This window comes from Hippocampus bargibanti, linkage group LG05 (assembly GCF_051943395.1).
Source record: "Hippocampus bargibanti isolate YZ-2025 linkage group LG05, ASM5194339v1, whole genome shotgun sequence".
In the NCBI taxonomy this organism is placed as follows: domain Eukaryota; kingdom Metazoa; phylum Chordata; class Actinopteri; order Syngnathiformes; family Syngnathidae; genus Hippocampus; species Hippocampus bargibanti.
In genome coordinates, this window is record NC_142738.1 from 25,978,592 (window position 1) to 26,002,500 (window position 23,909).

General features: G+C 40.2%; 1 protein-coding gene across 2 annotated transcripts in view; it reads left to right on the forward strand.

Annotated features, from left to right (window-relative positions):
* Positions 1 to 22,789, forward strand: part of fa2h (fatty acid 2-hydroxylase) — a 40,656-nt gene extending 17,867 nt beyond the window's left edge. The window contains exons 2-8 of one of the 2 annotated variants that reach the window (XM_088997492.1): positions 8,652 to 8,771; positions 14,701 to 14,843; positions 16,189 to 16,289; positions 17,413 to 17,585; positions 17,941 to 18,193; positions 19,821 to 19,917; positions 21,869 to 22,789. In XM_088997492.1, the coding sequence (XP_088853618.1) occupies positions 8,652 to 8,771; positions 14,701 to 14,843; positions 16,189 to 16,289; positions 17,413 to 17,585; positions 17,941 to 18,193; positions 19,821 to 19,888 (858 nt within the window). In that variant the 3' untranslated portion in view covers positions 19,889 to 19,917; positions 21,869 to 22,789. Of the gene's footprint in view, positions 1 to 8,651; positions 8,772 to 14,700; positions 14,844 to 16,188; positions 16,290 to 17,412; positions 17,586 to 17,940; positions 18,194 to 19,820 lie in introns of both variants that reach the window. The other variant, XM_088997490.1, reaches the window with a different exon arrangement.
* Positions 22,790 to 23,909: the final 1,120 nt, after the last annotated feature.

Here is a 23,909-nt window from a genome sequence, read left to right on the forward strand (position 1 = left end):
CGGGTTCCGTTCCGACAAAACGGTCGTAAGTCAAAAATCTAAAAGCATTCAAAATGGCTGACGCGTGGATCACGTAATCATAACAAATGACGACACGCTGGCATCTCATAGACGACAGGATAATATACGATGTGAATCTGTTGTTTTTAAGCAACGTTTTCTATTGAATACCATTATATACCAAAACTTTGACAGTTTATAAATCTTATAACTTTTAGGGTCATTTCAATCATTTTAGATTTCGTATTATCGATCTTTATTACTATGTCAGCCCATACGCTTACTGCACGGCTCCCGTATGCGAGCTGTCAAAAAAAAAAAAAGAAACAACTGTCCAAAAATCGCTCTCCCTGCTTCCCTTGGATTGACAGCTGGGGGCGAGGCCACGCCTCCCTGCTTCCTTCTTCAGGACAGCGGGAAAACGGGACGCTGTCAACTTGTATTTGTACTTTGTATTACCCAGGACTTCGTCTTCGATGCTCAGTCCGAGCCCCAAAATCCTTTTGGGATTGTTCCGTTTCTGCACCACCGTGTGCGAGTTGCTTCTCGCCATTGTCGGGGTTCCCATTGCCCCCGCCCACTCATCGTTTTTGGTATTCTTTATTTTTGATTATTCTCTTGTCCTCTTTTTGGGACCACTGCTTTGTGTGTAGCTTAATAAATCATCCTGCACGTACCTCCGTCCCTGCCGCGTTGCTGGCTGTCGCAAGGGCAGCCGTAGAATAAAAAAAAAAGTCTGGCGGTCATGGTCTTAAGTACAGGGGGTCGTAACTCGCGCCGATCGTAAATCGGATGCTACCTGTATACTGTGACTGTAAAGTGTACTTAAGAGTTTTGAAAGGCGCTTAGAATGAGGAATCAACGTGGCTTTTCGCAGGCAACACAACGCAAACATTGCATTGTTGCACCATGATGACAAACGATAACTGGACCAAAATCTTCAGCAAGGGATATTTACCATAAATTAAGCAAGAGAGCATTTGTGGTAGGTACTTCCTTAATTTAAAAAATCCATTTTACTTCGCATTTTTTTCTTTCGATTAGTCGTCTTATTGTGTTTCAAGTTGTGAAAAATGGGGCAGGCAATTGTATGGCCGGGCAGGCAACTTTATGGCCGGGCAACTTTTCAGAGTTGTCTACCCTGGTGTCCGCTAACTTTTTGTCACAAGTTTCTGACACTGCATATAAATATAGAAAAGTTTTCCAAATGTAAGGCACACCACATTATAAGGAGCGACAGTAGTTTGGAGTAACGCACTACTTCTTTTAGAGGAGGAAATGGAGTAGGTGGGCACTGATAGTAGTTGTGAGACCTGTTGTGGCTCAATATTACTTCACATACAAGGTGCACCGGTGTATAAGACACAGGGTAAACTTTTGAAGAAAATCAAGGCTTTTAGGTGCGCTTCACACACCAGAAAATACGATAATCAGAACTGTGATGTGAATATTTTCGAGATTTTACTGCAAACAAATATCGGCTCTAAATATTGGTTTTGGGCCTCCTTGACTAATAACATTCAGTATAGTGCCAAAAGATAACTATACCAGTCTGACAAATCTACACTCATTTCAGCGTGTAAAAAAATACATTTGTATTATTTCATAAAAGCTGCAGAATGATGCAGAAGTCATGAGTGAATGCACACTTTCCACAAAAAATTCTACTTGCCATTACTATTTGCCATTTGACAGATAAAACATGACTGCAGTCTCAGAAGAAAGTGCAAACATTGTGGAACGACCAGAGTCACAAATGGTTGCCTGTGTGGAGGACACTCTGGCGTGCTCAACCAGCATGTAATTAGAAGGATTTGCATATTGCAACATATTTAAATATAACAAATGAAATAGTGGAATACATTTGCAACATTAGCGCACAGGGTTGAGTATTGCATTGGTGAGGGTGGGTGTTAATATATAAAGTGGATGGAATGTTGGCGGCCAAGCTAGTCATGGGATGGAATGCAGACCTCCATTTGGGAAGATTTTGGGTCAATGATGCAATTGTTCTCCGCCACAATGCACAGGCACTGACGTGGGAAACTGCTGGCTGCGGTAATATCCAAGTTGAAGAATTTTACAATTAGCCGCAATCAACTGCCAAAACACAAATTTGTACAGCTACTGGATTGTAGAATTGTTCATTACATTTCATCATTTACCCAAATTACTGCACGTTGGATCGTTGCGTGAGAGCAGAACTTGCAGAGAGGGAGAGATGGAGGACGGTTGGCTTTTGCAACCATCGAGACACTGAAGCTTACAGAGAAAGAAGACTGTGTCCTAGATCATGTCTTCAGCATTCCTAAATTTCCTGACAGCGTCAATTGTCTCTTGCAAGTCTGAAAAGCAGCCCTGAGTTTGCTCCATGGCGATACATTACCCAAGGTATTGTTTTCCTTTGCTACCATAGAGACTGCCGACATGACACTTAGCGCTCAGGTAAAGGCCTCAGGTGGCTTTACACATCGCCAGTTAACACCTGATCAAGGGAAGAAAGGCTGAAAGTCAGGAAAAAAAGATTTGCATTGCTGTCTTCATTGGAAATGTGGGCCTTACATCCCATGAAGATCCACTCCTTTTTCTGTCAGTGATGAACATTGTTTTGACTGGAGACTGCTTTGCATCTGGATGGTTATTGTTTGATATATTTGTTGTCCAAAGCTGGGCTCCTGTCTCACAAAACTATGTGACGTAGCATTTTGAACCGCCATAAAAATATTCTTTTGTTACAAACAGACAAATGTAATAAAGAAATTGTTTCAAAATTGGAGTTTTTCACAACCGTTTGCAGTCTTGTTAAATGGTTCTTAAATTATGAAAATGGGCAACTTATTTGGTGTAAAGGAATTGGGTGAAATGGCTGTAAAACGATGCGCTTGATCCTAGTGTGTGGTAACTTGACACTGTGTGCTGAAATTGGCTAGCTACAGAAAGCCTCTGATTCTTGTGTGTGTACACATGCAAACGCACACAGCCAGGCTTTGAATCTCGAATACTGGTCATGCAGGTCTGTTGAGTTTTTTTTCTTTTAAGGTATGTGACATAAGCACTTTTATCTTCCTCTCACGTGCAAACTAAACCACACACACTATCCGCCCACATTGGGGTAACTGTGACACAGTATTTTAGCCCAAATGCATGTCAGTCAGTCATTCAAAAAACTGACTGAATCCAAACACCAACACCTCTGCACAACCACACCAATTAATTAATACACTGCATGGCATGAACATTTGTCAGGGTTTCACTGTTTGCACTGGATCACAATGTAGATGCTTAGTCACTCAACGTATTAAATAAAGTAAGCAAACAGGTGTGCACTGGTCGCTGAAAGATCAGGGTTGGCTGATGATATTTGAACAATGGCATTTACTCTATGTCGGCCTCTTTGATCTTTCAGGGATGGTGAATATGTTTTTCATATTTCTGTAAGAGCTAACTATCAAAATATACCTTGAATTTCTTACATGGAGAGAAATGTCAATGATTTGGATTGAGATTGAAATCATAATGATGATATTAATCATTGATGTGAGAACTTAGTACGTCATGCGCCTCAAGTTAATAGATGACGGGTTGGTACAGCGAACGTCACACTTGGTAAAGTTTATGAACTGAGGGCGGCTGGCTCATTATTAGACCGTTTGGGAAAATTAAGACATTTTTAAATTTCCTGATGGGCAGACATGCCTCTCTGAGTTATCATCCATTTTATTTTTGTTAGGAAACAACAACATTTTTAACGTATAACTTCTAAACAGAATCCAGTTGTAATGTCAAATGAGCAACATTCTGTCTCATTCCTGTGTTAATATTGAAGGCTAAGTTTCCACAAATGGCAGCATGCAATTCATGAATGATGAAATACAGGACTGTAGTTGAATGTTTGCTGTGACCAGCACAGAGACATCGCTCCTATAACTCAAATGCTCAAACAACCATCTGTCGCATTTAAATACACCCTTGGAAAAAGGTGAGGACAAGCAATTGTCACATAGAATATAGGCACGGTATGCAAATATGACTATCTCAAGGTGTTTTACAACCCTCTTTGGTTTGCAGATTTTAAATTGCAGTACATTTCAAAACCTCCCCAGTGGCATCACACATTTTCAAGAGGTGTGTTGAGTATTAGGAGCAAGCGGAAATGACGATTAACTATCACGTGTCATGTCATAACGGGTCATCATCATCATCATCATCATAATGTGCTGCCAACCCTTCCCTCCCAAACCCACACACCCAAATTTGATGTTACTAAATCATCTTGATAAAACATTATACAGTGGAACATCTACGAATGTCTCTTCATTCAAAAATTTCCAGTTATGTGAAGTCTCAATGGTAAAATATTGCCTCTTGTTACGAAAGAAATTTCATGATACAGAAGTTTAAAACAAGGAGTTGCCTGCGAGTCGCAGCTCTGAGTTTCCCTATTGCAACATACAATTGCTCTGCCATTGGCTAGCACCAAGCATCATCCTGGCATCCAATTGACGATGAGGGGGCTTCTACCACATATGTCGATGTGTGTAGAAACGTGTGTTTGTGCAAGCAACCTTGTCATTCGCCCCTCGGGCCATGAGGTGTACTGGTAGTTTTACGGAAATGTGAATCAATTGGGTGATCGCTCACTATGCTGATGTTTGCCTTGGACATTTTCAAAGGATTGTTCAAAGCCGACAAGAGCAAACATACTTGGGACAGTCCTTTATAAAACTCCAGGCAAAAAAAAAAAAATCATTTAACATCTTGATCCAGTAGTTTAAAAGTAATTTATATTTTTAGACGTGACATCCTAAACAATTTGACATTTTCAAGCTAAAAGATATATCATATTACATATTATATATATTAAATATTACAGAAACATGAAAAATATTTTGCAACCCTACAAAATTATGTCAGTTGTGGCAGAAACTTTGAGTGGTGGTCTCAGACAAATATACTAGTAGTGTAAATCAGTTGTGCTGAGAATTGTTTCCTGACACTTTTCCAAGACTCATTAATTAGAATAATCCATATAGCCTCCAGCCCATTGGTGGCTCACTGCAGTGTCAGTGTTGTGATAGTACGAGGCCTTGTCACCAAACACTTGAACAGAAACTAGCTCCTTTGTTTTCTTTTATATTTCTACTGCCTTCACTCCCACATTCTGCAAAAATCCTTCTAATTTACATTACTGAAGACTGTAACAATCCAGAATATTCAGTTTTTTTATCCTTCAACCACAAAAGTACTTACAGTACGTTCAAAAGTAAACTGGTATGCGGTGTTCATTTGTTAGTCACTTATTAACCAAACATTACACACACACACACACACACACACACACGCGCACACACACACACACACACACACACACACACACACACACACACACACACACACACACACACACACACACACACACACACACGGTCAAGGTTAAACAAAAATCAAAAGTGATAGGAAGGAGCAGATTAAGAAACGTAATACAATGATTAGCGTCATTGCTAATATGACAAAGGGCCACGAGCGTGTATGGCTTCACTGGTTGCCTGACAACTGAAAAGTGTGCATCACCCCTAGTTGGATGTCAACCAACAATTAGTGACTGACCGCCCTCCATCGGCTTAAGCAATGACTAATACTTGGCTGCAAGGTTGAACTGGACACTGTCACCTGAATATGACTTCAAGTGACCTTTTGAAAATGTTGTCTAATGAAATGATTGTAACTTTGTACAGTGAGTTTTTTTACTTTTGTCAGAAAAAGGGTATGTCAAAGTTTTTTCTTTAAGATGATATCTTGTCATATTAGTTGGGATTTTAAATGACAAGACTATGACTGTATCAGTTACTTGGTATTGAGTTCTGTGAGTACGCAAGAGTTGAATACTTTGCTTGTGAATACCATTCAGGTTCATCACTTCTACTTTTGCACAGCCGTCACATAGCAAGCCACGCTCCGGAACCGAAACGTGGGATAGTTTGATTTCACGTGAATCAACCGCTCGGTAGTACCCACCTCAAAACTGTATCAGGCAATTGAGATTATCTACTTGTAAATTTATCTGTTACTGAGGTTTTTTTTTGTTTACTTTAGCATTTAAAGACCTTTTTCCCCTAAAGAAAATGGAAAATTGCACGAAGATGGCGGCACCTAGTCCAATCACTCCACACATATTGCTATAGATTCTCACTGTTGAGAATCACGGCACCCATTGTTACTGATTTACAGAATCATGAAATTCAGTAAAAGTCGGACTTGAAATTACTTTGACAATCTCCCCACATTAAACAGGAGATTTTCATCCCCAGTTCCTTAGATCTTATGAAAAAAAAAAAAAATTTTTTAGGCATGTCTGTCATCGAAAAATTCACAAAATGTACTGATTAAATGCACGATGGGATCACCCATTGCTAGATCGCGCTTCATTTATTACAGCTTCTGTACATCACATTTTTTTCCTTCAAAGCATATTCAGAGAAAGAAAAATGCTGAATGATTAGATGTTTTGTACATGCCTGTTTTGTATGCAATGCACACTCATTCAAGGCGCGTGATTGCTTGTTGACCAATGACAATACTAATGAATAGTTCGCATAAGCTTCACCTTCTCTTGTATTTAGCCACAATGTCCACTCCCTGGTATACAGTCTTTTCTGTTGAGTGAAAGAGAGAGCGAAAGACAGAGAGAGAGAGAGAGAGAGAGAGAGACAAAACCCAGGTTAAGGACCACTGATTTTGTGTTCCATGGATGTTGTTGGAATGTGTGAGGAAACTAATACTCAGAGAAAACCCACATAGGAATGGGGTGAACGTGAAAACCCCACAGCTCCTGTATTTTGTTTTTCTACTTCTTTCATTCCTTTAGTCTTCCTTTCATGACTTTGCTGCTGTGAAATGTAAAATTCTCCACTGCGAGACTAATAAAGGTACATCCAATTCAATCCAATCAAATCCTCACAGGAAGGCCAAAGCCAAAATCAAAACCTGCACCTTTGCATTGCGAGGCCGACAGGCTAAGAGGTTGATCACACAGGCGGTGATGTGATCCAAAAGATGAAATTCAACCTCACGGCAATGGCCAAAAGCTCATGTGAACTCGGCATAACCCAGTCCTTAAAAGAAGTCCATATTTAGAGTTGTAGTTGAATTACTTATTGTGCATTAAAGGACAACCGACGTCTCCGGACAAGTTGTGTCTATAATTTGTAAAATGGCTTCAAATGACTTCTACTGAGCCTATTTTACAAAGATTCCACAGCATATAGCTATCTTTTACGTTTTCAGACTCGCGCTGAATATTCCGGAAGTCTTGTTTTTGAGTTAGTGACGAGTCCGTATGTTACGTCACTGAAGGAACGCCCCTGACCAAAAAAGACACATTGTAGCAGTCCTTCCATCACGTCAATGCATTTTGCTGTACTTTGGTCTGAAAACATCGTGTAGGACCATAAAGAGGCAGAAGAGAGCGACAAAGCTCCATGTAAGGAATTAATCAGCCTGTGGAAACGGTCTGATTAATTCCTTACACGGCTTTGTTGCCATGTTCTGCCTTTTTTTTCCCCACCCCTGATGCCTCAAAATGACACGGATGTCATCGAATCCATCTTGTGTTCTTCCATCACCGTTTGGTTCGGGGCCACCACAAAAATGGACAAAATCCGACTTCAACGGACAGTTCGGACGGCGGAAAAAATCATTGGTACCGCCCTACCCACTCTCGAGGACTTGTACACTGCACGAATCCAAACTAGGGTGCGGAAAATCATACTGGACCCTCCGCACCCTGCCCACCACCTTTTCCAGCTACTCACCTCAGGCAGGCGCTACCGATCCATGCGCTCCAAATCCAGCAGACATTTAAACAGCTTCTTCCCCCAAGCCATTAACTCTTTGAACAGCAGCCCAAATTGAACTGTATAGTGCCTCTTTGCAATTTTTTTGATGATGATACTAGTGCAGCGTGTTCGACCGGAAACAAATTCCTTGTGTGTTCTACATACTTGGCAATAAAGATGATTCTGGTTATTCAATCGATTGCAAACATGTATGCTTTCTTCTTCAGAACTATTTGAATCATATTAATAACTGGATGAGTAACAAGAAAGCATATTCTCAGAATCTGAAGCCATTGTTTTGATTCTCGAGCAAGGCAAGACGTCTTGCCGTGACACCACGAACATGGGGGTGGGACCTTCTGAAACTGTCCACTTCCGGTTTCAAATTGAAGTACTTTTTAGACACTTTATGTCATTTTTATTGGTGTTTTGCATTTGACTAAAAATATCATACTGCACGTTTTGGGTATTTTAGATGCTATAAAACGTTTTTCTGATTCAGTTAGGAAACAAAAAAGTGACGTCAGTTGTCCTTTCATGATGATATAATAAAATATATTGACATCCCAATATTTACTAAAATATTTGCATCTATATTTGTGATAATATTGCTGTTAATTTGTTGAAACCGCATGTGTTGAAAATCTCAATTTCATTTGTTCTTTTGTCAGTCTACTTAGATTTTGCAAAGAAAACGTTGTAGATGCATCAAAATATGTGCAAAAATGTGTTTGTGGACAGTCCCCGGCGACATTTTTTTTCTTATTTTAACTTTGACTTTTCTCATCATTTGTTCATTTTCTTCATTTTCTCCAGAATCTGAGGGAGAGGAGGAACTCCTGTAAAGAGTCAGAAGAAAAAACAGCTCAAGTAATACAGCAAGATGACGACCAGAATGCTCCATACAATCTCTGCAGCTGTGTGGACCTCGAAAACGTATGAATCTTCTTCTTTTCCTTTCGGCTTTTCCCTTCAAGGGGTCGCCACAGCGAATCAGTAACCTCCATCTTCAGAGGTATGATATAGGATATTGTATTTTATATTTTTCAAGGTGCCCCATGAATAAATGTCTCTTAATAATAATAATAATAATAATAATAATAATAATAATAATAATAATAATAATAATAATATGACAAGACTTTGAACGAGGATAGCAGTGGTCTGAGGAGTGAGAGAGGGGCGAAGACGATTGATATTGCGTAGGTGGAAGTACACAGATCGGGTTAAGTTATTTATATGGGAGTGGAAAGATAGTGTGCTGTCAAGAATGACACCTAGGCTTTTGACCTGATAGGAAGGAGAAACGGTCGAATTGTTAATAGTGAGAGAGAAACTGTTAGCTTTGCTCAAGGTGGATTTGGTACCAACCGGCGTCAGCTGCCAAATGAAGATCAACAAAAAAACTACAAACAGATGACTTCACTTTCCAACAGATGCTTTTAATATAACACGAACGACATGAAGTTGTACAAAGTGGCCAGTGACGGTGTGCATTTTAGTGGACAAAGGGTAAATGGTCATCAGGTCATTCACCTTGCCTTTCTCCATAACTTGCCCCGTTTGTTTTTCGTACACTCTGGAGTGTGTGGCACTGTCTCTCTATTGCCGTGTTTCCCAACCTTTTTTAAGCCATGTTTTATTTGACATAAAAAAATGTCACGGCATACCAAGTAACTGAAATGTCAGGCATGTGACTCGTGCCAAATAGTGGAAGAGAATGTAATTGCCCGCCTTTTCCTGTTTGTTGCTGGCAGTAAAGTGGAACAAAGCTACATTTGTTTGTCATCCATTATTTTGAATGGAGTAAAATTGAATAATTTCCAAACTTCACAAGTCGTACTCATGCATTGCACACTAATGTTCCAAGGCACACTTATTGGTAACCACCTTCATTTTGCAAACAATTTAAACAATTTTAAACAAACTATAAGATTATGGAATGGATGACCAATTTCTTCCAGCTCTTTCAAGTGTTTGGCACAGAAATTGCAAACAACGCAAAAGGAGGTCCAGCACCATTCTGAATACCCGAAAGTAACATGGCTCTGTGCAGTTTCACTTTATTCAGCGTTACATGAAGTCTGTGTTGTATGATCGTTGGACCATATATGTGGCAGCTCATGGCTTATTTTCAGTGGAAAGATTCGAAGGTGTTCAAACTTTGGGTTTCCGTATCCTCCAATTGTAATTGCCGTATTCTGTAGCTCGAAGCTGGCACTTTTCAAGGTGGAAAAGTGACAGCTCCACACGATTGAAATTGGGGCAGAACATATGATTTTTCAATCAGAATCAGAATCATATTGATTGACCAAGTATGGAGAACACACAGGGAATTTGTCCCCAGTACAGATTGCACTAATATCATCATACAAAAAAACTGACAAATAATTATGGAAGGGCATTCCTTCATGGAAGTGGTACCCCTTGGGAACAACTGTGAGACAAGGTGCAAAGTATCGATGAGAAGGTTTCTTCAACCGTCATCTGTACTTTTTTGAAGGTGTCGGACGTTTCGCCTCCTATCCAAGAGGCTTCGTGAAGTCTCCTCCAATTACAACCCTCTCACTTCTCGGGATATTCTGTATGACTTCATCTAAGTCCAACCAAAATTTCTCCTTCTCCGCCAGCTCACATCCTACTTGTGGGGCATACCCACAAACAACATTGAACATCACACCTTCAATTTCTAGCTTCAGACTCATCATTCTATCTGCTAGTCTTTTTACTTCTAATACATTCCTAACAAACTCCTCTTTTAAGATAACCCCAACTCCATTTCTCTTTCTGTTTTCACCATGATAGAACAACTTAAACCCTGACCCTAAGCTTCTTGCCTTGCTCTCTTTCCACCTGGTCTCCTGGACACACAGTATGTCTACCTTCCTTCTCTGCATCATGGCAACCAGCTCTCGACCTTTACCTGTCATTGTTCCTACATTCAAAGTTCCTACTCTTAGTTCTATACTCTTGGCGTTCCATTTCTCTCTTTTCCTCCGGGCACACCTCCCTCCTCTCCTTCTTCAACCAACAATCAATTTCAATTTCAATAGTCAATTTTCCACTGGCACCCTAAAGGTCAACAGTACCAATGGCGGCCGTTGTTAACCCAGGCCTCGACCGATCCGGTATGGGATTCAGAGGTTTGATTCGCAATATTTGTTTTGGCAAAAATGTTTACGTCGGATGCCCTTCCTGACACAACCCTCTGTATTTATCCGGGCTTGGGACCGGCACAATAAGATACTGGCTTGTGCCCTCTCGTGGCTACATTAACAGCAAACTGGCATGTAAATTCTAATAGTACTCATCTTTGTTGCATGACTGCTTTAGGCATGTAAGAAATATGGCATGAACTAATTCTATGATGAAGAAAATTAGGTTGGAACTAAAATTTCTTTCTTAATAATGTTGGTTTATTTATTTTGCCAAATGGTCCCAAGTTTGTAACATAGTATAGGAATCTATAACTAAGTATATTCGTTGAATAAGATGTATAACTTGTTATAATTCCTTTACTGTCTAAAATGGAATATGTTACTGTAAGGTGCTACTAAATGTCTGTTCACAACATCGGTTCTCACGAACCTGCGGTACTGTGAACCAGGAAATGGCTCATTAAATCAAATATGGTACTTTGATTGCTTTGCCGACACTTAAAGGACAACCGACATCACTTTTTTATTTCCTAACTGACATCAGAAAAACTTTTTATAGCATCTAAAATACCCAAAACAGGCAGGCTGATATTTTTAGACAAATGCAAAACACCAATAAAAATGACTTAAAGTGTCCAAAATCTAATAATCTAATATCAGAAAGTCCCGCCCCCAGTTTGTGACGTCACCCCAAGACTTCTTGCCTTGCTCGAGAATCTAAACAATGGCTTCGGATTCGGAGAATATGCTTTCTTGTTACACATCCAGTTATGAATATGATTCAAATAGTTCTGAAGAGGAAAGTATACATGTTTGCAATCGATTAAAGAAGGTCTTCAGGGTCATTTTGAGTGATCAAGACTGAGGTGTAGTGTCACAGAAAATGCAGAAGATGGCGGAAGAGCTCCGTTGGAAATAGTTTTATTCTTCACCTTGGAATTTTTGTCAACGAATATCAAAGAGTTGTCTCGGTGTAACATACAACGATTCACCATTGCGTTATTTATGTGTTTTCCTAATTTCACCATCAACACGGATCAACACGAAGTTTTCAGACCAAACAAAGTACCGCAAAATGCATTGATGTAATGCAGGGTATGTCCTTTCTCGGTGAGGGGCGTTCCTTCAGTGACGTAGGGTGAGGACTCGTCATCAACTCAAAAACAAGACTTCCGGAATGTTCAGCGGGAGTCTTAAAATGTAAAATATAGCTATATGCGGTGGAATTTTTGTAAAAAAACGCTTAGTAGAAGTCATTTGAAGCGATTTTACAAATTATGCACACAACTTGTCCGGAGACGTCGGTTGTCCGTTAAATAACTGGAGGAATAAATAAGGTAATATGTAAATTATGGGAACTTGACATTATTTAAGGAGAGTCCTGTTTTAAAGCTTTGCTGCCATGGCTATGTGTAAGAGTTGCAACTGGTAATTGTTTTTTTCATTTAGCAAACTCCAAGATAATGCTCCATACTGGTTGGCCAGGATGATTATTTTTCACTTGAGTGCTCAGTCCTTGGGGCTACCATGTGCTACAATGTTAAAAAAAAAAGAAGTACCATGACATAATACTAATACAGAGCACACTGCAGGGAGGGTTGATTGAAACTATTTTGTACCATTTTGACTAGGCACCGTGGTGGGTGACTGGTTAGCATGTACAGCTTGCAGGGATTCGGTGCAGGGTTTGATTCCTGAATGGTTGTTTGTCTTTGTGTGCCCTGCGATTGGCTGGCAACCAGTTCAGTCTAGACCCCGCCTACCGCTCAAAGACATCTGGGATGGGCTCCAGCATGCCTGGTGGCACTCGTAAAAAGAAATTGATTGGAAAATGAATGGACGGATCAATTTGACCTGACTTGGAACAAGTTTATTTTTGTTCTCTCATGTCACACTCTTCGAACAGACTTTGAGTACCATCCATATATTTTTTTCACGATTCCCACCCGCAATTTAATGTTTTTGTTTTTGAAATGGGTTTCATTAATTTGTTTTAAATTGTTATTTTTCTAACACTAATGCATATCAATGGGTAATTTATTAGAATTATATGATGCTTTAATATCCTTACATTATTAGGCACGGTTTAGCTAGCCTTTATTTGTATTCCACTGGGATCTTGTTAACCAGACTGTTTCTCTTGTCAATATTAGTCATGGAACCCAGCATAGGTATCATTGTTCTTATGAACAAATGCACGAAACTGGCATTCCTGTCATTCAGGGTAAATATTTACCATGGTGTCTGAAATCATCAAGAGTACAATGATGTCAGCGCAGGAGGAAAGGGTAAAGTTTGAATGCACTTGCAAATACAAATATGTGTGAACATACATGTTTGCTAAATGCTTAAAACGAATCCCCCCTCCAAATAACATGGGGTTTTGACTAGTATGGGTCTACAACACGTGAGTCCTGAGCCGCTTTTTAGCGCCACCAGGTGGCCCTATAACTTTTTCCAATCAGTCTGAAAATGGAAAAAGATGGGGACGGAAATGGAAAAAAGATGGCATGTAATTGCAGCACTCATTATGCGGGTGTAAGTGTGTGCATATCGACCCGTTTCGGGTTAACGGGTTGATCGGGGAAGGTTGGTTTTTCAAAAAGCATAGAGATCTTCCGTCCAAAACGTTTGGGCACTCCTACTCTACAGCAAGAATGGCAAGCACGGCTGGGGGGCTTTTAATCATGAATGCTCATAGTATATTCATAGCTAACGGAATCAGGTTGATAGCAGCCGAGGATAGCTCATATAGATAGATATACATGTGTTGCTTTCCTGATGAGGCTTATTTTTTGCATCTACAAACACATTCGTTTTTCGTTTATTTTGGTCCAACATGGCTCTTTCAACATATTGGGTCGCCGACCACTGGACCAGTACATGCGCAAGTAAAAAGAATTCGGTCAATATAATGCCAATGTGCTCAAAAGTTAATTAAGAAAACACATTTTTGTAATTTTTATTGTTATGTTATTATATCTACAATGTATGATTTCCATACAGCATTTTTTCCTATAATGCTGCGCGCCATTGACTTATCCTGCGCATCCTAATGAAAATCATGCACTGCAGATGGGTTTGTTGTTTCATGAAAGCCTTATCCTTTGTTTTCCTCAACAAATTGTATTTTTGGATTACAATATGGCGTCAGTTCACTGTTTGAACCATTTTCTATTGGCAATCAATTGTAGGGTATCTAGTCAAAACCAAATGAAACCCATCCATCAAGTTCCACTGTATTATCAAACAAGCTGGGCTGTCACAGGTTATTAACTGGAGGCCTCTGTTTTTTCTTTCTGCATGCCGTTATATGCTTCATTGAGAATTTGAGTCTTTCCCCTTCTTAACATCATGCAAGGAGCCATGTCCACTGAACTGCAAACCACCTCGCACGTCATTTTGAAAACAGTTGTGGTTTTTGTGGACACCTATTCAGAGCTGACTCTGCGAACCTGAAATATTTCCGTTGGTGGAGCAACAGATACTAGGACGTTGTCTTTACTAGCTGCCGTGTACCATACGCGACTGTGGAATGAGTCAAGAGATGAATAAAAGCACCCAATTGTTGTCAGGATGGATAACCCACGAACGTCTCTTTACCCACACAAAGTCGCACGGCTTGTCCAGCAACTATTTCTCGTGTTTTGCTACCTCCTCCTGGTGGCCAGAGAACATAACGCCCTCTTGTTATCTGCTGCTGTCAGGATTTGGTGGACTGGAGGAAGCCCCTGGCGTGGCAGGTGGGGCACTTAGGAGAGAAGTATGATGCCTGGGTTCACCAGCCAGTCGATAGGCCCATCAGATTGTTTGGAAACCCTTTCCTTGAGGCCAGCACCAAGACTTCCTGGTAAGATTGGTCATACTTCTTTTGTCGTGAAAATTCATCACTTTTCGGTGTCCCGTGTTCGAGATATTTTTCATATTCCACAATGTGGAGCCTTTGACTATGCTTGCCTTAGAGCAGGGGTGCTCTCACTTTTTCAGCATGGGAGCTACTTTTAAAATGACCAATTCAAAATGATCAATCAGTTATATTTATTGAGAAATTTTCAATTTTTCAACAGTAGCCAAAATGGAACTGTATAGTGCCACTTAGCAGTTTTTTTTGACAACGATACTAGTGCAGCGTGTTCTACCGGAAACAAATTCCTTGTGTGTTCTACATACTTGGCAATAAAGATGATTCTGATTCTGATTCTGAAATATATTAAGGATTCTGGCAACTTATGTTGATGTATAACCGCATACGTTGCACAACACAACATAATTATGTACATGTTTTGCCACAACCTGAGTTCATTCTGATGACTGGCAGACGAGACAAACACACTTTACTTTACTAAAATGTCATTGTGAAAAAAAATCCTCCTCCCGTTCCGTATGAAAGGGATACTTTTTTGTTGTTACTTTTTTCAAGCTCCCCACTCATTTTTATACCATATCTTCCGTTTAAGAGTGGGGAAAAATGAGGAAAAAATGGGATGTAACTAACAGCTAGCTTGTTAACTTTGCAAGGCTCAGGGGCGTTGTTTGAGCATGCAGTGTATCTAATAATGAGACGTCAGCTGATTGGTTGTTCAGTGTATCAATCAAGTGAAGAGGGCTGATAGGCTGAGGTCTAGTTTTTTTTTTCAAAATAACTCAACTTTATTTGTATTGCGTCAGTTCATGAAAATGTCACATCACCTTGCCATGCGATCTACCAATAGTACCTTGGAGAGCGACTGGTCGATCGCTATCAACTTATTGAGTGGCCCTGCCTTAGAGTGCTTGCGTGTTTTTTCTTCACCTTCCTCTCACATGAAAAATGTACATTCGGTCAATTGAAGTTTCAAAATTGATCATAGGTACGAATGTGAGCATGTTTTTATGAATCTGCTCTGCAATTGACTGACAACCAGTCAATTCGGCTTGGTGTAAGCCTTTTGCTCACTCATCAATGCACTCTGGCACAAATGACCCTGTGCAGTTTAAGTGGTACACAAAATGGATGGCTATGCATGAACAAAAGATCTATCACCTGAATAAAACCATTTGCATGAAATATGATCTTGCATACATTTCCCTGTTTTTTGGGGGGTGCGGGGGGTTACTTGTATGGCTATAGCTACAACTTAGTTACAACTTTTCACGATTATTTTTCGATAAAAAATACACAGATTATAACTCCACATCACACTTTCTTGTTCCAGGTACTGGGTGCCAGTGGTGTGGCTTCCGATTGTGTGTTATCTTAGTTGGTCTTGCTTCACCACCCTGGCGAAGGGCACAACCAGAATACCCATCACCTCAGGTATGCACAGAGGAATTCATGTATGACTTTCAAAAGGCACACATTTAAAGGCTCAAAATATTTGTTTTACTTTGTGGAGCAGTTTTGAAAAAGAATTACCATATTTATTCGAGTATAAAGCACACACGTGTATAACGCGCACCCCTAATTTTCAATTAAAAATCAGTATAAAATTGTGTTTCCCTTGTTCTCATCTCAGACCAAGCATTATAAGTGACAACACATGCGTCCATGATAAAAAATCTCCTCCTGGAAGGGATAAAGTATTGAATATATACAGTAGTATGCTAATTTTTTTCCCAGGCCTCGTTTATAACGCGCAGCCAAACTTTTTTAGGGAGAACATTTTGCACGTTACACTTGAATAAATACGGTACTTCATTTGAGGTGTGACCTTCTACTTTTGCGGGCTAAACTCAGGGAGTTGTTGTTTTTTTGTTTTCAAACAACAAATAAAAAACCTCAGACCTCAAAAGTCAAATTCAGAATTCATGACTCTGGTGAAAGCAAACACATAGCATGACTGATGACTTGTAAATATTTCATATTATATAACGATATGTAAACAGTTGACCCACTCTAGCTGGCCAAGCAGAAGTGGATTCAGTTTAGCGAGTATGTTGTTTGCCCCAAAATCTAAAAACTAATTCTTCTCCTGTATTGCTGTGCAAACTTTGATACATTCCCCTGGAACACAATTCCAGCTCGACATTTTTTGAAAAATGTAATTGACCAAACGATCACTTTAAAAAGGACTCGGCGTGTCAACCGTCGGTCAAGCATGGCTTTTCCATCTTTTCTCATTATACCTTGGTGAGCATAACATTCTGTCAGAACTGAAGCCTTTTTCTCCCCACCACCCCGGCGATGATAACTGACTTGGGATAACTGACCTAGGGTGTGACGTGTTGTTTCTTCTTTTTCTTTCTTTTGACAGTTGTCTCTGCATTTGATTCTCAGTTTTGCTATTCAATGTGTTTTGATGAGGTGCAATATGCAAATTTGACATTGAAAACGGCATTGGGAAAATTCTTATTTGAGCCTTGCATTCGTTAATCCTGAAACATGTTATCCTTTCTCATACGGACATGTTCATTGTTTTTGTGTGTGTGTGTTTTCACAGACTTCTCTGTCATGGTCCACAAGTACACTTTCCTCCTGCTCTTCATGATCGGCTGGTTCTTGTGGTCATTCATTGAGTACTGCATCCATCGCTTTGTCTTCCACATGAAACCACCAGCTCATAACTACTACCTCATCATGCTACACTTTCTTCTGCATGGACAGCATCACAAGGTACCCAGTTTTGGCGTGAATGCACGAATCACTCTGTCAAATGAAAGTAAAAAATATTGATTTCCGACAGTTGTTTCCACATGGTTGATCGACATAGGAATGACTGTGTGCACCACTGCCATAACATCCAAAAGAGTACATTTCAGTGAAAATGAAGATTTTAGTCAAAAGTCATGTAAGAGATGTCTATTTATTGAACATCCGGCTATTAATATTTTGTCTGAGTCCCTAAATGGAGCCTTCACTGATTCCAGCTGGCAAAGTAAGACGGTCGGCGACTTTTTGACCTTGCGCTTGCATTATTTTAATCATCTATATCATAGATGATTATAGATTCTATGACCTGTCTCCCCAGTCTCCATTCGACGGCTCTCGGCTGGTCTTTCCACCGGGATTGGCCTCCGTCGTGGTTGGAATTTTCTACACGATCCTCAACAACCTGCTGCCGGAAATTGTGGGCATGTCCATATTTGTCGGAGGACTGGGTGGCTATGTCGTGTACGATATGATCCACTACTACCTTCATTATGGGTCGCCCAAGAAGGGTTCTTACATGTACAGCTTGAAAGCCTACCACGTCAAACACCACTTTGAGCACCAGAGATCAGGTGGGCACCTCACAACCCCACTTCACTGCTGCTTTCCGTGTCAATTATCCTCTGTATACACCAAACGTGTCAAAGTCAAGGCCCGGGGCCCAAATCTGGCCCGCCACATTATTTTATTCGGCCAGCGAAAGCAAATCAGACTTCTGACTTTCCATAATGCTTGCTAAAGTCTGACCGAACATTTCAAATTGTCGTATGCAAACCACAATAACAGTCATTATTTTTTATTTCAAATTTGAAAACTAATTATTTATTAATTTGTTGAGCGCTCTATATGTAATATGTGGAGGTGATTAAACAGTCCAATGGCTTCCCCAAATTCATAACAGCCCCTGAGAGGAAACCGTCACGTCAATGTGGCCCGCGGCAAAAAATGAGTTTGACACCGTTGGTTTACACCAGGGGTGTCCAAAGTCGGTCCTCGAGGGCCGCCCTCCTGCCTGTTTTCCAGCTCTCCCAGGAGCAACACACCTGATTCAAATGATCAGCTCATCAGCAGAATCAAAATGGTCCTGATGATTTGAATCAGTTGCGTTGTTCCTGGGTGAGCTGGAAAACAGGCAGGACAGCGGCCCTCGAGGACCGACTTTGGACACCCCTGGTTTACACGCTCCTCCTTCTTGAAAGTCTGCTATGCAGTCTTCCTCTAGCGGTAACCAAATGAATCATTAATCACACTTGGTTAAGTAAAATATGCACTTTATCTTGAAGAAAGATTGATTCGGCTTTTGAAAATTACGTATTATAATTAGTAACACGATTTTAACAGCCAGTGATAAATCGCAGAGTGTAATAATACACACAATGCTGGTGCATTCATAAAAATCATATCTTGATAATTCAGTAAATAAAAGAATACAAGACATCTTTATTTTTATGGGGCTTTCAGATCAAAGAAGTTGCAAAAATATGATCGGTATTTGCCTACATGTGCCGGCTATTTGAATTTCCACTTCTTTCACAGTTCCAGTCTTTGCTAGTTACTGTTTTCCATTTTACAGTCGAGCGCAGGGGTGTCAAGCTCAGGTCCTGCATGTTTTCCAAAGTCTCACTGTTGCAACATGTCTGATTCAAATGATGAGACCATCAACAAGCTCTCCGGAAGCCTGATATTGAACCTGCTCATTTGAATCAGGTGTGTTACAACAGGGAGCCTTGGAAAACAGGCAGGACACTGGCCCTCCAGGACCTGAATTTGACCCATGTAGCCTTGAGGGCCTTTATTTTGTCAGTAACTAAGTGCATCTAGGCGGTTATTGTGCAACATTCCTTTTCAAAGACAGATTTCGAACTTGAAATTCCCCAACTTTAAGAGTTTTCAAGTTGTTCTGAAACTCATTTTCAAGGACATTTCTCCACTGTGAGACTAATAAAGGCTAATCTAATATAATTTGCACAAATCCAACTTCCATATTGGCCTATAATTGTTGAGGATTGAGGAGTCATCTCTTTTTATGAAAAGATTAACGCTTTTTTTACAATGAAGGAAGGACATTTTTTGAGAGACTTAAAACATGTCACACATTCTCTCATGAAATCACCTGCTTATTTTAGAAAAAAGAAACCTAGCTCACGATAATGAGTGGAAAACGAACCAGTGCTTTAATCCAAGTGTTTTTCTCTCCAGGTTTTGGAATCAGCACCGCATTCTGGGACCACCCCTTCAACACAGTCATCCCTGATGAGAAATTCTAATCGTGAAAGTCTCGACTTCAGGGCCAAAAGTACTGATCAGAAACCTCCTATTATGTCTTCATCAAACCAGACAGCCCAGTTTGGCCAAAATGAAGGATATGTCTTTGCCTACACCGCTATATGTCCGCACTTTCACTATTTCATCTTGCATTCCCATTCTATAGCAGCTCCACATTCCTTCCTTGTTCGCGTTGCTGCGTGCTTTACCTTACTGTTGTAAAGCATCGATCGCTCTGCCCTAACCAAATCACGTGCTGTTGCTACTCTTTTAACCACACTGACCTCCCTTGTCAGATCACTTCAGTTAGCCCGCCACGAGATGCATCTGGGAGGCGATTGAAACGCAATTCAAACATGCCATTACTATGACATATCTGGCCGATATAAACAAATCGATTACCCTATCAATTATTCCCTCGATTACTTGAATAGACAACACCCCGGCGGCTAACTGCCAGGTTGATAAAAATTAAATGTTATTTTTTCAGTTAAATATTTGAGTGATGAGCATCCACCAACAAAAACATTTTGTCAAGGTTGATGTGTATTACCACTACATCACTTAAAATTAGACAATATCTTAAGATAAATTATTGGAAAAGGTTTGCTCGTGCAATCTGGATCAAGCGCCTCTGCTTCGATAGCCTGCAGGTAATATGAGGAGAAACAGCCATTTTTGTCATACTTGCCTGTTCTTTATTTGTATTTTTGTTCACATCTCCCACAATAATCGCATGAATTTACACTCACGCTCATTAATGCTTAGCGCTTAGCGATGAGACAGAGACAGAAAGCTATGCTAAGCTAAATTAGCTCAAGTGGCTCATAATATACACAGAGCGATGGTGACAAGTCAGTCCCAAGTCAAATGATGTGGCATACTGTGACAAAGATTACGTTTGTTCAGTGTTAATTTACTTCAAAACACCAATTTGTAGCTGGATTGTTACCTTGAAGAGTATCGAGCAGCCAATGGCTAGTCATTACGCAGGACACATTGCCGTGTTCAAATCTCATTCAGATCCGCTTTGCAGCCATTTATAAAAGCTCGTGTTTCTCCCTTTTCAGTCTAAAGGGAACAAAAAGCCCTGGCAACGTCTCCAAAAACGTGTTACCGGACGAGTCCGTCCGCAGCTAGAAATATCAGTGCAGAGACACAACATTGACCACACACTGGTTCCGTGTGCCGTAAATCAGAATTTTAAAATGATTCAAGAGACTGAGACCTGCATTTCTGTTTCAACCAATTTCTTTATTCGACACAACCAATTGTCAACTTATTTTCCCCAGCCGTACCGACATGACTATTGTTGTAAAACGCACGGTAACAACAACGGCAACAACAACAAATCACGCACTGCCTTTGTACTTCTCATTCTCAATCCACGTTTCCCTAAAAGTATGCTTTGCGTCCCTCTGGGCGAAAAAGGGGCCTCGGGAAGTGACACAAAGTGTGTAAACGTGGAATACGCGTGGCATAGCGGGAAACAAAATATGTGTCACCTGGGTTCTTCTCCCAACAGTAGAGGATGTGTCCATCAGTTTGGTTAAATGCAAGTAACATTATTCTCTTGAGTACAAAATTGGCTCAAAATATCTGAGATGTCAGTGCACTGTATTTTTCAAACTGTTCATTTCCCCCCATCTTTTTCTTTTGTCAATATTGATGCTACAACAATGTTAAAAAAATTCTCAGCGTTTTGTAAGATGCTTTGTGCAGAAAATTCTTAGAGAGCTTCAGTTTGACATTATCCGAAAGAAATCAGTAGTTTTTCACCAGTTTAAAAAAAATGATGGATGATGTCAACATACGTCCTAGAGCGTGAAGAGTGAAGCAATGAGGTCAGCTTGTCAAGCTTCCGGCTGTGGGGACTTGGGGTCAAAGCTTTATGTTTCCATCTTTTTTTTTTTTTTACATTTTGAATTTGGTCATTTGAGAACAAACTGTGCATTGAGCGACTGCTTGCGATGACTCCACAGCTCCCAGGAGGATGACGATGGAGCGACCATCTGACTGGGCAGCAGGAAGTTTGGATAGCTGACGGAGCCTCAAGCGTCCACTCTGGGCACCGTTGATTACCGATGCAGAACAAACCATTGACACGAAATATATTTGGACTTGGAAGAGAAAATTTACTCAAAGGGAATCCACTCGTTCGCAGAATGACTCACGTTTTATTAAATACGTACACGCATAAAACAGAAAAGAACATGCGCATTATATTCATACTTTTTTCACGTCTGTGTAAGCTCTCAGTCGTACGGGAGTGGTCCATCGATGAGAAGGTTTCTTCAGCCGTCATCTGTACAAAAGTTTTGTACAGATGACGGCTGAAGAAACCTTCTCATCGATACTTTTTTCACCCATTTTTAAAGACGAAAAATGTCAATAATTGTGGACTAACAGCTTTTGTATTCTAAAGAGCAGCAATAATTCTCAGTCTGTGAAAATGAGGCAGGCCGCTGTGGTACTGAAAGACAACGTAACCCCCTGTTTTCGCAGAGTTGGCGATATGTATTTTTTTCATATCACGTGTCAGTACTGTAATAGAAACATTATCATATTCATGAATGTCCAATGCATGAAGAAAGCTTTGCTACAAATTTCAAGCACAAATATATTAACACGCAAACAATTTAGAAAGTAGCAATGATGAGGAGGAGTTTACAAGTAGAGGTTGTGCTCGGATCATGTCTGTTGGAATAAAGTACACTGGAATCATGATATTTATTTGATCAACATAAAAACAGCTGACCACCTTGATTCTGGAAATTGATATTCTGCTTAATATTTACACATTTGTGCATATTTCCCTAATTTGTTTAAATGTTTCATATATTTTTTGTTGCAATTGAAAATGTCTATGCAAAATGTATTTGTAAATAAATGTCTACATTTCTGATGTTAGTACAACTATCTGCCAGATAGTTTTCAAGTGCTGGGTTCAGATCTGAGCCCTGGATTTCCTTTGTGGAGTTTGCATGTTCTTCCTTCTTCCAAGAGAAAACCTCTGTTGGGTTTTCTCTTGGTACTCCAATTTCCTCTACCCTAAACAACAGCATCCCTGGTATTTTAATTGTCCCAAGTACCAGGCAAAATTATCACAGACTTCAAAGTGTGTGTCGAGCAATTCTTGCAGCCCTAAAGCGTAATGTGGTTAAATGTCAACGACGTTCGAACCTTGATAAAGCACCGTACCATGATAAATTTCGGAAGTGGATGACTGGTTTGGCCATTAGAACGCACGTCACACATTTGCTTCATCCTCACATGGGTTATGGGTTATCCAAGCTGTCTTTGGGCAGTCGGCGGGGGACACCCTGAACCACCTGATCGTGGGGCCGCAAATTGACAAACAACCATTCGCGCTCACAATTATATCAAAAAGGACAATGTGGAGCGTTCATCCAACTTACCACTCGTGCATATTACAGTAAAGTCTCGTTATATCGATATTCAAGGGAGTCCGAAAAAATATCGATATAACCGGGACTATCGATATATCCGACCCTGTTTGCATGTAATTTTCTCCGTGCGTGCATAGAAATAGTATCGATATAACCGGGACTATCGATATATCCGATATCGATATAACGAGACTTTACTGTATTTTGAAATGTGGGAGAAAAAAGGACTACCCGGAGAAAACCCAAAATAATCCAACACCCACACAGGCATGGAAATAGAACATGCAAACACTTTGAACCACAAAAGGTGCAGCAATACTCTATGCAGTCTGCCCCACATTTTTTTTTGTTTTCACTCCAATGGCAACATGAATGTTTCTGTTTGATATTGTGGCTGTCACGTTTTGCAAGGTGGTGATGGCAGATGTGGATCCCAAAACGCAGGCAGGTTGTGTTTGAGACATTGTATTAAAATAAAGTCAACAGGAACAAAATCTAAAACATCAAAGTTACTCAAACAGAAAAATAAAAAGTATCAAAAGTAAACCAAGAGTAAAAGTCCGCCAAGGTTAAACAAACACATGCACAGCATACAATGCATACACAATGCACA